The sequence below is a fragment of the Coregonus clupeaformis genome, chromosome 34 (genome assembly GCF_020615455.1).
Source record: "Coregonus clupeaformis isolate EN_2021a chromosome 34, ASM2061545v1, whole genome shotgun sequence".
In the NCBI taxonomy this organism is placed as follows: Eukaryota; Metazoa; Chordata; class Actinopteri; order Salmoniformes; family Salmonidae; genus Coregonus; species Coregonus clupeaformis.
Window position 1 is genome coordinate 22,532,741 of NC_059225.1, and position 13,356 is coordinate 22,546,096.

At 43.6% G+C, this 13,356-nt stretch overlaps 1 protein-coding gene across 1 annotated transcript in view; it reads right to left on the reverse strand.

Annotated features, from left to right (window-relative positions):
• Nucleotides 1–13,356, reverse strand: part of LOC121549547 (zinc finger E-box-binding homeobox 1) — a 72,317-nt gene that overhangs the window by 18,187 nt on the left and 40,774 nt on the right. The window contains exon 2 of the mRNA XM_041861346.2: nt 11,127–11,282. Coding sequence (XP_041717280.2) covers nt 11,127–11,282 — 156 coding nt within the window. The remainder of the gene's footprint in view (nt 1–11,126; nt 11,283–13,356) is intronic.

Below are 13,356 nucleotides of genomic sequence, written 5' to 3' on the forward strand. Positions count from 1 at the left end.
CCTAACTATACATGACAACCACATCAGCATTTCCTATCCTGGTTGAACTGGACTCATCTTTGACCCCTACTTCCTGTGGCCGTGCATCCTGCCCCTGTTAGGTACCCTATATAAGGGAAGGAGAGAGGGAGCCAACGTGTCTCAGAGATAAGCAGTTGCACAACAAAGAGTGAGTGATAGTCTCACATAGACCCATTCCATTAAAATAATCTTGAAACAACAGGATGCAAGCCAGTCTGGGGGAACCTGGGATGAATGTGAGGTATATCCTATCTATGCTATACACTGAGTGTAAAAAACATTAAGAACACCTTCCTATTATTGAGTTGCACCTCCTTTTGCCCTCAGAACAGCCTCAATTCGTCAGGGCATGGACTACAAGTTGTTGAAATCATACCACAGGGATGCTGGCCCATGTTGACTCTAATGATTCCCACAGTTGTGTCAAGTTGGCTGGATGTCCTTTGGGTGATGGACCATTCTTGATACACACGGGAAACTGTTGAGCGTGAAAAACCCAGCAGCGTTGCAGTTCTTGACACACTGGCACCTACTACCATACCCCGTTCAAAGACACTTAAATATTTTGTCTTGCCCATTCACCCTCTGAATGGCACACATACACAATCCATGTCTCAATTGTCTCGAGGCTTAAAAATCCTTCTATAACCTGTCTCCTCCACTTCATCTACACTGATTGAAGTGGATTTAACAGGTGACATCAATAAGGGATCACAGCTTTCACCTGGATTCCCCTGGTCAGGTGTCCCTAATGTTTTGTACACTCAGTGTATATATCTATGCTTGGGATGATTTACTTGACTTCAGTATTATCACAGAGTCAGTCACAGTGGATCCACCACACAACTTTCCCAGCACTCTATCTGTCCGTCGGTTTCCCTTTCCTTTCCTGTTCTTCCAATGTGTCTTAACTTGATGACTGAGGGTCAACTTGAAAGTATTATGACTCCTACTGAGTCAAGGCCCATTCTAATGTATTATTGAGACTCATCTTCAGGGGAAACGCATGAGACATTGCAGAAGAGCTATTAGGTGAATGGCAGTGACCAGAAAGAAGGAACTTACTAAAACTCAATCATCATACTGTGTATCGACCATGCGACGTGAGCAGGAAAAACTCTGGGGCTTATTTTATAGTTATAGATACCATGCCGTAGTAGATACATGCCATGCCTAATAACACAGTAATCGTACAGAGTGGAAAGAACCCTGTATATTTCCACATGGCCAGTCAGTCAATACCCCCTTCCCCCTCCTCAGTCCTCAGTAACAATAATCATCCAGGCTGTTCACTGAGGTGGGTAAGACAGTGTTTTACTCGCAGGGCTGTGGCGGTGCTACAGTGGATATTAATTTAGAACTAAATGAGTAATGACAGCGAGCAAGGGGCCGGTGATCCCATATAATCAGGAAGAATTATTCAGGTAGAGAGGGGGAAAACAGAAGGAGAGAGTGAGGGAGCGCAGCAAAGTGAAGACCACCCCTACAGTATGTTTCTCCTCACTTAGTCAGAGAACTGGCGTCAAGGCTTTAATTTGAACCTCAGACAGCCAGAGTGACGGAAAGATTAGTGGGTGGCTGCAGCTTTCAATGGTTACGACGACCTACAGTCCAGAAAACTGTTTTAAAGGAAGAGGGCTGAGACTTGCATTATGTTTAATCAGTTTAGTCCCTTAGAGCTGGTGTGTGAGAAAGAGAGAGAGAGAGAGAGAGAGAGAGAATTAGGGGGGGTGAGAGAAAGAGAGAGAGAGAATTAGGGGGGTGAGAGAGAGAGATTATCATTAACAGCAGACTCGTACATTTCCTCAGTGAAAACAATGTGTACTGAGCAAATGTCAAATTGGCTTTTTACCAAATTACAGTACGACAGACCGCGCATTCACCCTGCACACCCTAATTGACCCTAAAACCAAAACAAAAAGCGTTTGACTCAATTTGGCATGAGGGTCTACACAAATTAATGGAAAGCGGTGTTGGGGGAAAAACATACGTGGCCGTGGTGTGAGACAGGGATGCAGTTTGAGCCCCACCCTCTTCAACATATACAGTTGAAAAAGTATTTAGTCAGCCACCAATTGTGCAAGTTCTCCCACTTAAAAAGAAGAGAGAGGCCTGTAATTTTCATCATAGGTACACGTCAACTATGACAGACAAATTGAGGAAAAAAACTCCAGAAAATCACATTGTAGGATTTTTTATGAATTTATTTGCAAATTATGGTGGAAAATAAGTATTTGGTCACCTACAAACAAGCAAGATTTCTGGCTCTCACAGACCTGTAACTTCTTCTTTAAGAGGCTCCTCTGTCCTCCACTCGTTACCTGTATTAATGGCACCTGTTTGAACTTGTTATCAGTATAAAAGACACCTGTCCACAACCTCAAACAGTCACACTCCAAACTCCACTATGGCCAAGACCAAAGAGCTGTCAAAGGACACCAGAAACAAAATTGTAGACCTGCACCAGGCTGGGAAGACTGAATCTGCAATAGGTATGCAGCTTGGTTTGAAGAAATCAACTGTGGGAGCAATTATTAGGAAATGGAAGACATACAAGACCACTGATAATCTCCCTCGATCTGGGGCTCCAAGCAAGATCTCACCCCGTGGGGTCAAAATGATCACAAGAACGGTGAGCAAAAATCCCAGAACCACACGGGGGGGACCTAGTGAATGACCTGCAGAGAGCTGGGACCAAAGTAACAAAGCCTACCATCAGTAACACACTACGCCGCCAGGGACTCAAATCCTGCAGTGCCAGACGTGTCCCCCTGCTTAAGCCAGTACATGTCCAGGCCAGTCTGAAGTTTGCTAGAGTGCATTTGGATGATCCAGAAGAGGATTGGGAGAATGTCATATGGTCAGATGAAACCAAAATAGAACTTTTTGGTAAAAACTCAACTCGTCGTGTTTGGAGGACAAAGAATGCTGAGTTGCATCCAAAGAACACCATACCTACTGTGAAGCATGGGGGTAGAAACATCATGCTTTGGGGCTGTTTTTCTGCAAAGGGACCAGGACGACTGATCCGTGTAAAGGAAAGAATGAATGGGGCCATGTATAGTGAGATTTTGAGTGAAAACCTCCTTCCATCAGCAAGGGCATTGAAGATAAAACGTGGCTGGGTCTTTCAGCATGACAATGATCCCAAACACACCGCCCGGGCAACGAAGGAGTGGCTTCGTAAGAAGCATTTCAAGGTCCTGGAGTGGCCTAGCCAGTCTCCAGATCTCAACCCCATAGAAAATGTTTGGAGGGAGTTGAAAGTCCGTGTTGCCCAGCGACAGCCCCAAAACATCACTGCTCTAGAGGAGATCTGCATGGAGGAATGGGCCAAAATACCAGCAACAGTGTGTGAAAACCTTTTTTTTTGGATTTTCTGGATTTTCTTTTTCTCATTTTGTCTGTCATAGTTGACGTGTACCTATGATGAAAATTACAGGCCTCTCTCATATTTTTAAGTGGGAGAACTTGCACAATTGTAGGCTGACTAAATACTTTTTTTCCCCACTTTATATCAACTAATTGGCGAGGGCACTAGAACAGTCTGCAGCACCCGGCCTCACCGTACTAGAATCTGAAGTCAACTGCCTACTGTTTGCTGATGATCTGGTGCTTCTGTCCCAAACCAAGGTGGGCCTACAGCAGCACCTAGATCTTCTGAACAGATTCTGTCAGACCTGGGCCCAGGCAGTAAATCTCAGTAAGAGAAAAATTATGGTGTTCCAAAAAAGGTCCAGTTGCCAGGACCACAAATACGAATTCCATCTAGACACCGTTGCCCTAGAGCACACAAAAAACTATACCTTGGCCTAAACATCAACGCCACATGTAACTTCCACAAAGCTGTGAACGATCTGAGAGACAAGGCAAGAAGGGCCTTCTACGCCATCAAAAGGAACATAAAATTCAACATACCAATTAGGATCTGGCAAAAAATACTTGAATCAGTTATAGATCCCATTGCCCTTTATGTTAGTGTGGTCTGGGGTCCACTGACCAACCAATCATTTACAAACTGGGACAAACACTAAATTGAGACTCTGCATGCAGAATTCTGCAAAAGTTCCTCTGTGTACAACGTAAAACACCAAATAATGCATGCAGAGCAGAATTAGGCCGATACCCGCTAATGATCAAAATCCAGAAAAGAGACGTTCAATTCTACAACCAACTAAAAGGAAGCGATTCCCAAACCTTCCATAACAAAGCCATCACCTACAGAGGGATTAAGATGGAGATGAGTCCCCTAAGCAAGCTGGTACCCGGGCTCTGTTAACAAACACAAACAGACCCCACAGAGCCCCAGGACAGCAACACAATTAGACCCAACCAAATCATGAGAAAACAAAAATATAATTACTTACAAAAATAATCTACAAAAAAACAGAGCAAACTAGATTGCTATTTGGCCCTAAACAGAGAGTACACAGTGGCAGAATACCTGACCACTGTGATTGAACCAAAATTAAGAAAAGCTTTGACTATCTACAGACTCAGTGAGCATAGCCTTGCTATTGAGAGAGGCTCTCAAGAGAAGACAGGCTATGTGCACGCTGCCCACAAAATGAGGTTGAAACTGAGCTGCACTTCCTAACCTCCTGCCAAATGTATGGCTATATTAGAGACAAATATTTCCTTCAGATTACACAAATCCAATTTTGATAAGCGAGAGGGAGAGGGGAGAGGGAGGGAGAATAGAGGGGGAGAGAGAGAGAGAGAGGGGGGAGAGAGAGGGGGGAGAGAGAAGGGAAGAGAGAGAAGGGGAGAGAGAGAGAGAGAGAGAGAGAGAGAGAGAGAGAGAGAGAGAGAGAGAGAGAGAGAGAGAGAGAGAGAGAGAGAGAGAGAGGGAGGGAGGGAGGGAGGGAGGGAGGGAGGGAGGGAGGGAGGGAGGGAGGGAGGGAGGGAGGGAGGGAGGGAGGGAGAAGGAAAGGTCTGGCCAGAAGCCAGCTCTCTAGGGCTTAGGCCATTTAAGTATAACTCATGCTTTTGAAGTGTTTAATGTTCTCATAACCTGGCCAAAACCAACTAAGAGGGAGCGTGCAGATGGAGAGGGGTGGATATGGGATTATGTTGATGAGAGTGACAGACGGATCTGTCTGGGGAGTAGGTCAGTCAGGTCTGAGAGAGCTGTTGAGCCTGTCAAACTGTCTGCATCACAGGCAGTCCACATAAAATAATACACAAATCTGTTTTGTATTGAAAGCTAAACTGATGACCAAACTCATCTTTCCAACCAAATGAAATGTAGGCCGTCATTGTAAATAATAATTTGTTCTTAACTGACTTGCCTAGTTAAATAAAGGTTAAATAAAAAATAACACGCAGGTTGCCATTTATTGACATGACTCATGTACTGGAGGCAGCTCTGCAGAGTGGTCACTAACTGGCACAGCCACAAAGTAATACAATCTGATTTTAAACCTAACCCTAACCTTAACCCTAACCTTAACCACACTGTTAACCATAATGCCTAACCCTAAATGAAGACCAAAAAGCACATGTTTGTTTTCATGCTATAGTATCTGAAGATTATGCCTTTGTTAAATGTTTTTCATGAAGAAATAGAATGTTGTTTATGGTAGTATCAAGAGGGAATGTTTTAGGTGTAATACCACATATCACAGACAGGAGGTGGGTTGTAGACAGGGGAGACTGGTGATTGGCCAGAAGAGGGGGCATCAGTGTTTATAAATAGGGGTTAAACGATGAGACGTTAGAACGGCCATAGCAATCTGAGGAGCCGTTCTCCGGACAACGCGTGTCTGTAATTTATGCTGTAACCTCGTGGTATGAATAAAAACTTCTAACATGATGCAGCATAACGGACTCTTTGTTGATGGCAATAATTGCCACCATTCATCATATACGACAATGCATTTTTATGATATAGCCAATTTTGACTTTGCAGCTGGCCCATCTAGCGGAAAAACAGCTGAGTTCTGCCTCCAGGGCAAGACTCATGACAATAAACGTCAACCTACGAAGAACACACTGCTCTATAAGTATGTTTACATAGTCATCTAAACACAACTCTGTCACAACATCAGTCCCTCCCACGTCATCCACTGGCTAACACACTGAGCCAACTGAACCAGTGTCATATAAGCAACAATCCAAACTAAATACCATTAAATAAACCTGTTACATTACATATACACTACACACTTGGCACAGGCCCTAGAATCATACACACACACACACCATGAGCTAATGCTCCCTGCAAGATGGCCTTGGGGCGGCTGTTGAAATGTTAACATCCTTTAACACCTCACATTGTTGTGCTCTAGGACCTGACATCAGACCCTTCCCACGGTGATGTCACTTTCAAGTGTAGTGGAGTGTGTGTAGGTGTGTGTGTCTGTATGTAGGATTGTGCGTGTGTGTATGTGTGTAAGGTAAAGCTCTGTTCAGTCACAGAGTGGTAAAGCCCTCCAATGCCCACTAGCAACATACAGCTCTCAACGTGGCCTTTTGTCACTGGTCTATTTTAGAAAGTTGAAGGTCTCTGCCCTGGTGGCATTGTCCTGCTTAAATACCAGGCTTCCTGTCTTAGTGTTAACCCTGCAGCCTGTAGTGCCCATTTCCTTTCACTGTCTCACAGTCACACACAGTCACGGTATTAGGTACACTGTAAATGGGTTGACCTGAATTTGACAGAGAAAGAGGGAGCTCGGTGGAGAGGAAAATTCTGTATTTCATATTACAGTACACCTACTGTAATATACAGTGCTTTCAGAAAGTATTCACACCCCTTGACTCTTTCCACATTTTGTTGCATTATAGCCTGAATTTAAAATGGATTACATTTAGATTTTATGTCACTGGTATACATACACACAACACCCCATAATGTCAAAGTAGAATTATGTTTTAAAAATGTGTACAAATTAATAGAAAATGTAAAGCTGAAATATCTTGAGAAAATAAGTATTCAACCCCTTTGTTATGGCAAGCCTAAATAAGTTCAGGAGTAAAAATGTGCAATAATAGTGTTTAACCTGATTTTTGAATGACTATCTCCTCTCCTGTACTCCACACATACATATCCCTTTGAGCACGGTGAAGTTATTAAAATCCTTAAGAGTCTATTGACGCACCCGTGGATCAATCTAAGTAATATAATAAAAAAATCCCCATCAAAATCCCTCAGTTTAAGCTAGAGAAATCAGCTTAAAACCACCTACAGTGGGGGGAAAAAGTATTTAGTCAGCCACCAATTGTGCAAGTTCTCCCACTTAAAAAGATGAGAGAGGCCTGTAATTTTCATCATAGGTACACGTCAACTATGACAGACAAAATGAGAAAAAAATCCAGAAAAATCCCATGTAGGAATTTTTTATGAATTTATTTGCAAATTATGGTGGAAAATAAGTATTTGGTCAATAACAACAGTTTCTCAATACTTTGTTATATACCCTTTGTTGGCAATGACACAGGTCAAACGTTTTCTGTAAGTCTTCACAAGGTTTTCACACACTGTTGCTGGTATTTTGGCCCATTCCTCCATGCAGATCTCCTCTAGAGCAGTGATGTTTTGGGGCTGTCGCTGGGCAACACGGACTTTCAACTCCCTCCAAACATTTTCTATGGGGGTTGAGATCTGGAGACTGGCTAGGCCACTCCAGGACCTTGAAATGCTTCTTACGAAGCTACTCCTTCGTTGCCCGGGCGGTGTGTTTGGGATCATTGTCATGCTGAAAGACCCAGCCACGTTTCATCTTCAATGCCCTTGCTGATGGAAGGAGGTTTTCACTCAAAATCTCACGAGACATGGCCCCATTCATTCTTTCCTTTACACGGATCAGTCGTCCTGGTCCGTGTAAAACAGCCCCAAAGCATGATGTTTCTACCCCCATGCTTCACAGTAGGTATGGTGTTCTTTGGATGCAACTCAGCATTCTTTGTCCTCCAAACACGACGAGTTGAGTTTTTACCAAAAAGTTATATTTTGATTTCATCTGACCATATGACATTCTCCCAATCCTCTTCTGGATCATCCAAATGCACTCTAGCAAACTTCAGACGGGCCTGGACATGTACTGGCTTAAGCAGGGGGACACGTCTGGCACTGCAGGATTTGAGTCCCTGGCGGCGTAGTGTGTTACTGATGGTAGGCTTTGTTACTTTGGTCCCAGCTCTCTGCAGGTCATTCACTAGGTCCCCCCGTGTGGTTCTGGGATTTTTGCTCACCGTTCTTGTGATCATTTTGACCCCACGGGGTGAGATCTTGCTTGGAGCCCCCAGATCGAGGGAGATTATCAGTGGTCTTGTATGTCTTCCATTTCCTAATAATTGCTCCCACAGTTGATTTCTTCAAACCAAGCTGCTTACCTATTGCAGATTCAGTCTTCCCAGCCTGGTGCAGGTCTACAATTTTGTTTCTGGTGTCCTTTGACAGCTCTTTCGTCTTGGCCATAGTGGAGTTTGGAGTGTGACTGTTTGAGGTTGTGGACAGGTGTCTTTTATACTGATAACAAGTTCAAACAGGTGCCATTAATACAGGTAACGAGTGGAGGACAGAGGAGCCTCTTAAATAAGAAGTTACAGGTCTGTGAGAGCCAGAAATCTTGCTTGTTTGTAGGTGACCAAATACTTATTTTCCACCATAATTTGCAAATAAATTCATAAAAAATCCTACAATGTGATTTTCTGGAGAAAAAAAATCTCAATTTGTCTGTCATAGTTGACGTGTACCTATGATGAAAATTACAGGCCTCTCTCATCTTTTTAAGTGGGAGAACTTGCACAATTGGTGGCTGACTAAATACTTTTTTTCCCCACTGTATGTCGGCCTTCCACATCTGCGGTGGAAGGTGGGCGAGCTACAGTGGTGTTTGTCAGACCATGAGTGTCAGAACGGCGACAGTGAAATGTGGTAGGCGAAGTCACACGCAGGACACAGAGCTACTGGAAACCGTACTTTAATAAAAGTCTCCAAACAACGGAGAAAACTAACAACCCGCACACTGCCGATGACACAAACAACAAACAAACGATACGTGAAGTCCTAGGTTACACAAAACAAACCTTTACGGAACAAGATCCCACACCGACTAGTGCCAAACAGGCTGCCTAAGTATTGTCCCCAATCAGAGACAACGAGATACAGCTGCCTCTGATTGGGAACCACCCTGGCCAACATAGATCTAAACGATCTAGTACATCAACATAGAAAATATAACACAGAAACTACACACTCTGGCTCAACATTTCAGAGTCCCCAGAGCCAGGGCGTGACAATGAGACATCCCGAAAATGTGTCTTCTCACGAAAACGTCTGTAGTGTCCGAACGGTTTGGCCTAAAAACTATTATGACCACTCTGTGGAAAGTCACGAACATGTTCTCCGTTTTGCTCTACGACCCCCATAAGTGTCATGGGACTCGTCTGAAGGTAACCCATGGAAATATGGACGTAGTTTTGTGCAAACAAAAATAAGGGGTTAAATATGTGTCCAAAAAGCCAAAAATTCTTCCTGAGCTTTCTTATATCTCAAAACCTTATTCCTTTTGATTTATTTGATTTTGTATTTTTTGGTCATTTATGAATGTGTTATTCAATGCGTTTTTATGATCTATAGTAGTAAAGGCCAAATTCAATATTTTATCTAATAATTGTTTTATATATTTTGGTTGATACCTTAAGACTTTTAGAGGTTTTAATGACACTTTGGATGGTGTTATCAATACACCCAGTCACTACAAAGATGAAAAGAAATGGAAATACGGTATCAAAGCATTTTACATTACCGTAAAAATTGACTGTATTATATTGTAAAGAAGTAAATGCTACTGTAATTGGAATTTAAATATGAATGAATGAATGAGTGAGGGGGGTTTGTATTTCACAGTATTTTACTGTAATTACAAGCGATTGGCGCAAGCAGGTTGGCTGCTTGATAAAGTGTTTACACATTACAGCATATTAATGAATATTTTGTGTTGCACTTATAGAGGCCTTAACATAGGCTTCCAAACTGGCAGCGACTACAGGACAAAACAGACCAAAAGGACATGGCAAAATGCTCAACCATTTAAAGGTACAATATGCAGAAATCGCTCTTCCATTTCTTAGTTGCTAAAATTGTAATAGTTTGCCTAATTGTGTAGAGAATCATTGTACCATCTAAACCGCTGTGAAATATATTTTCAATAACCAGAAATATTATATTTTCAGCTATTTAAAGCTGGTGCACAAAACTGAAAGTAAAAGACGCAAAAACAAAACTTAAGAACGGGAAGCGTAGAAATAGCGCACATAGAACAGATCTACCACTTCTTAGACTTGCTGTGGCCCCGTGTAGCTCAGTTGGTAGAGCATGGCGCTTGCAACGCCAGGGTTGTGGGTTCGATTCCCATGGGGGGCCAGTATGAAAATGTATGCACTCACTAACTGTAAGACGCTCTGGATAAGAGCGTCTAGTAAAATGCGAATGACAGATCTATAACTCACATTTTTATGTTAATTTGGTCAGGTAGCCTAAAAAGTTACATATTGCAGCTTTAAGACTTGCTGCCACTCTAATCTGTTCCCTATACTTTTTAAATTGATGGGGCACTAGGAGTTAAAATGGTACAGCATTCTCACTCACGGGTGCAACAAATATAGCCTCTTACAAGGCACACCTCAAAATATGTTAATGAGCCAGAAACAACAATACCATGCACCCACTAGTGCTCAAAAGGTTTTTGGCACTCCAAAGATACGGTACGGCACTGTTTTCAATTAACATAACCTATTCCAAGGCTGGGGTGGAATTACAGTACCATTCTAAATACAGCAATTTTCCCACAATGCCCCATCATTTACAGTATGCTGCAGTTAAACATTTCAGAGTTTTTTACTGTTGATAATACGCAAAATTACAGTATAAATTATAGTTTTCTGTTACAGTGTATTCTTAACTGACGCCACCTTTACTGAGTTCAGTGCAAGGAAGAATAAGTATTCGTAGATTTGTTTTAGAACAGTAGACAGTCACCAAATGTTGAACACAGAGAAACAGACACGGAGTGGGAGAGAGAGTGAGAGAGAGATCTTTGTGTGTGTGTGTGTGTGTCTGTGTGTGTGTATTTGTGTGCGTGTGACCTGCATCGACTAACCTTCATCCCAGTGGTCTCCGTTGTGATCTTCACTGGGTACGTTACTGTCACAGTCGGCCCCGTCTGCCATACTCCCGTCCTCCTCCACGATGTGCAGCTTGTCCTCATCATCTGAGTCTGAGCCAGGGGTCTTCACCACATTACTGTAGTTGGTTACTGCAGAGAGAGAGCGGGGTTGGTCATTTCACTGCCTATCAACGATTACTATTATATTAATAATTACTTATTATATAAGTGAGGCGCGATTTAAGACAAGGACGATGGAAGGTGCTGTATTAGATGGGAGAATGGTCTCCAGTCTTGGAATATAGTCAATCATACCAGCAGTTCAGACAAATCTGGTCAGAAAATAGGCCAACAAATCAAATAAAGGCTAATGCCAAAGCACTTCATTGCTATCAAGCAAGGAAACAGAGCACACCTAAATCGTGTCTTCTTGACACAAAAAAACTGAAAGGCTTTTCTCAAACCACCTCTCTAAATTCAGTCTTTTCTCCTGGAGGTGCCCAAAGCCAGTGAACATTCCATTCCAGTGTTAGTTTACACAAAGGAATGAGAGATAAAGGGAAATGTGTATTTGCATGTGTGTACTATTGAGCTTGGGACATGGGACTAATCACACTTCATATGTCCTCTCATAATTTTAACCTGTTTCTCCATCTCTCGCTCTCTCTCTCTCTCTCTCTCTCTCTCTATTCCACCTGTGGTAACCCTGTCTTTCTCTCTCGCTCCCTCTCTCCATCTCTTTGTTCCCCAGCTCACAGCACTGTGCCTCTCTCAAGACAAATCAATTATCCTCTGAGAGGTGCCCAGTCAGCAGTGGGTTCAAGCTGCAGGGCTGAAACGCAGATCACACACCTACACCCACATCACACACACTACACACAACCACACACTCCCTCCCCAGACCACACTCTGTCCGTATCACCCATATTAAGCTGATTTGGTGCTTCTCTCTTTCCTGACCCCACTCCATCTCTCTCTCTCTCTCTCTCTCTCTCTCTCTCTCTCTCTCTCTCTCTCTCTCTCTCTCTCTCTCTCTCTCTCTCTCTCTCTCTCTCTCTCTCTCTCTCTCTCTCTCTCTCTCTCTCTCTCTCTCTCTCTCTCTCTCTCTCTCTCTCTCTCTCTCTCTCTCTCTCTCTCTCTCTCTCTCTCTCTCTCTCTCTCTCTCTCTCTCTCTCTCTCTCTCTCTGCTCTGGGGCATAGTGGTGGGGAATGATAATGTTTCTGTGAGACGTGGCAGCCTGTGGCTGGGGAATGATCTTCTGTTAGAATCTACAAGAATAGTTCTGCAGAGCTGACTGAGAATCACGGGGAGGTTTGGTTTCTGCATAGAGTACACCTGGTTGATATTCACAGAGACTCCCCATAGGGACTCACACAGCTCAGGAAAAGGGGGGGCTGTTATATGGACTGTGTTCCCAGGGTCAACACGGCTCTGCATCTGCAGAATTTCACAGCTAGGGAAAGGGAAGGGGGATTACCTAGTCAGTTGCACAAAATGTGTCTTCCTCATTTAACCAACCCCTCTGAATCAGAGAGGTGCGGGGGGCTGCCTTAATCGACATTCATGTCATCGGCACCCGGGGAGCAGTTGTAGTTGGGGGTTAACTGCCTTGCTCAAGGGCAGAACGGCAGATTTTTCCACCTTGCCGGCTCTGAGATTCGAACCAGCAACCTTTTGGTTACTGGCCCAACACTCTCTCTGCTTATCATCTCTCTCATCTCCTTTTCTCCCCCCCCCCCTCTCTCTCTCTCTTCCTCTTTCTCTCTCTCCCTCCCCTTTCACTCTCTTCCTCTTTCTCTCTTCTCCCCTCTCTCCCTCCCCCATCTCTCCCCCCCTCTCCCTTTTTCTCTCTCCCCCCTCCCTCCCTCTCTCTCTCCCTCTCTCCCTCTCCCCATCCTGTCAGGCTTAGTCAGGTGATGTATAGACCCTTTGGCTGGAGTAGCAGAAGCGCTGAGTGACTCTTCAATCTCAAACAAAAGGCACTAATTTAAAGCCCCAAGAGGCTGTTTAGGGCCATAGTCACAGAGGTACAGGTGCTAAAGTCAGCAATAAAAACACAGGAGAAGCACTGAGAATGGATCGAGTTTTCTCAGAGAAATGACAGACCGCAAGTCACCACATCACAAAGCAGTTCGATGTTGCTGGTAGTGAGAAAAAGGAAAAATCCCCACTAGACACAGCAGCCATGTTTGTTAGTTTCACCTCAAAACTGACAGAGTAAAT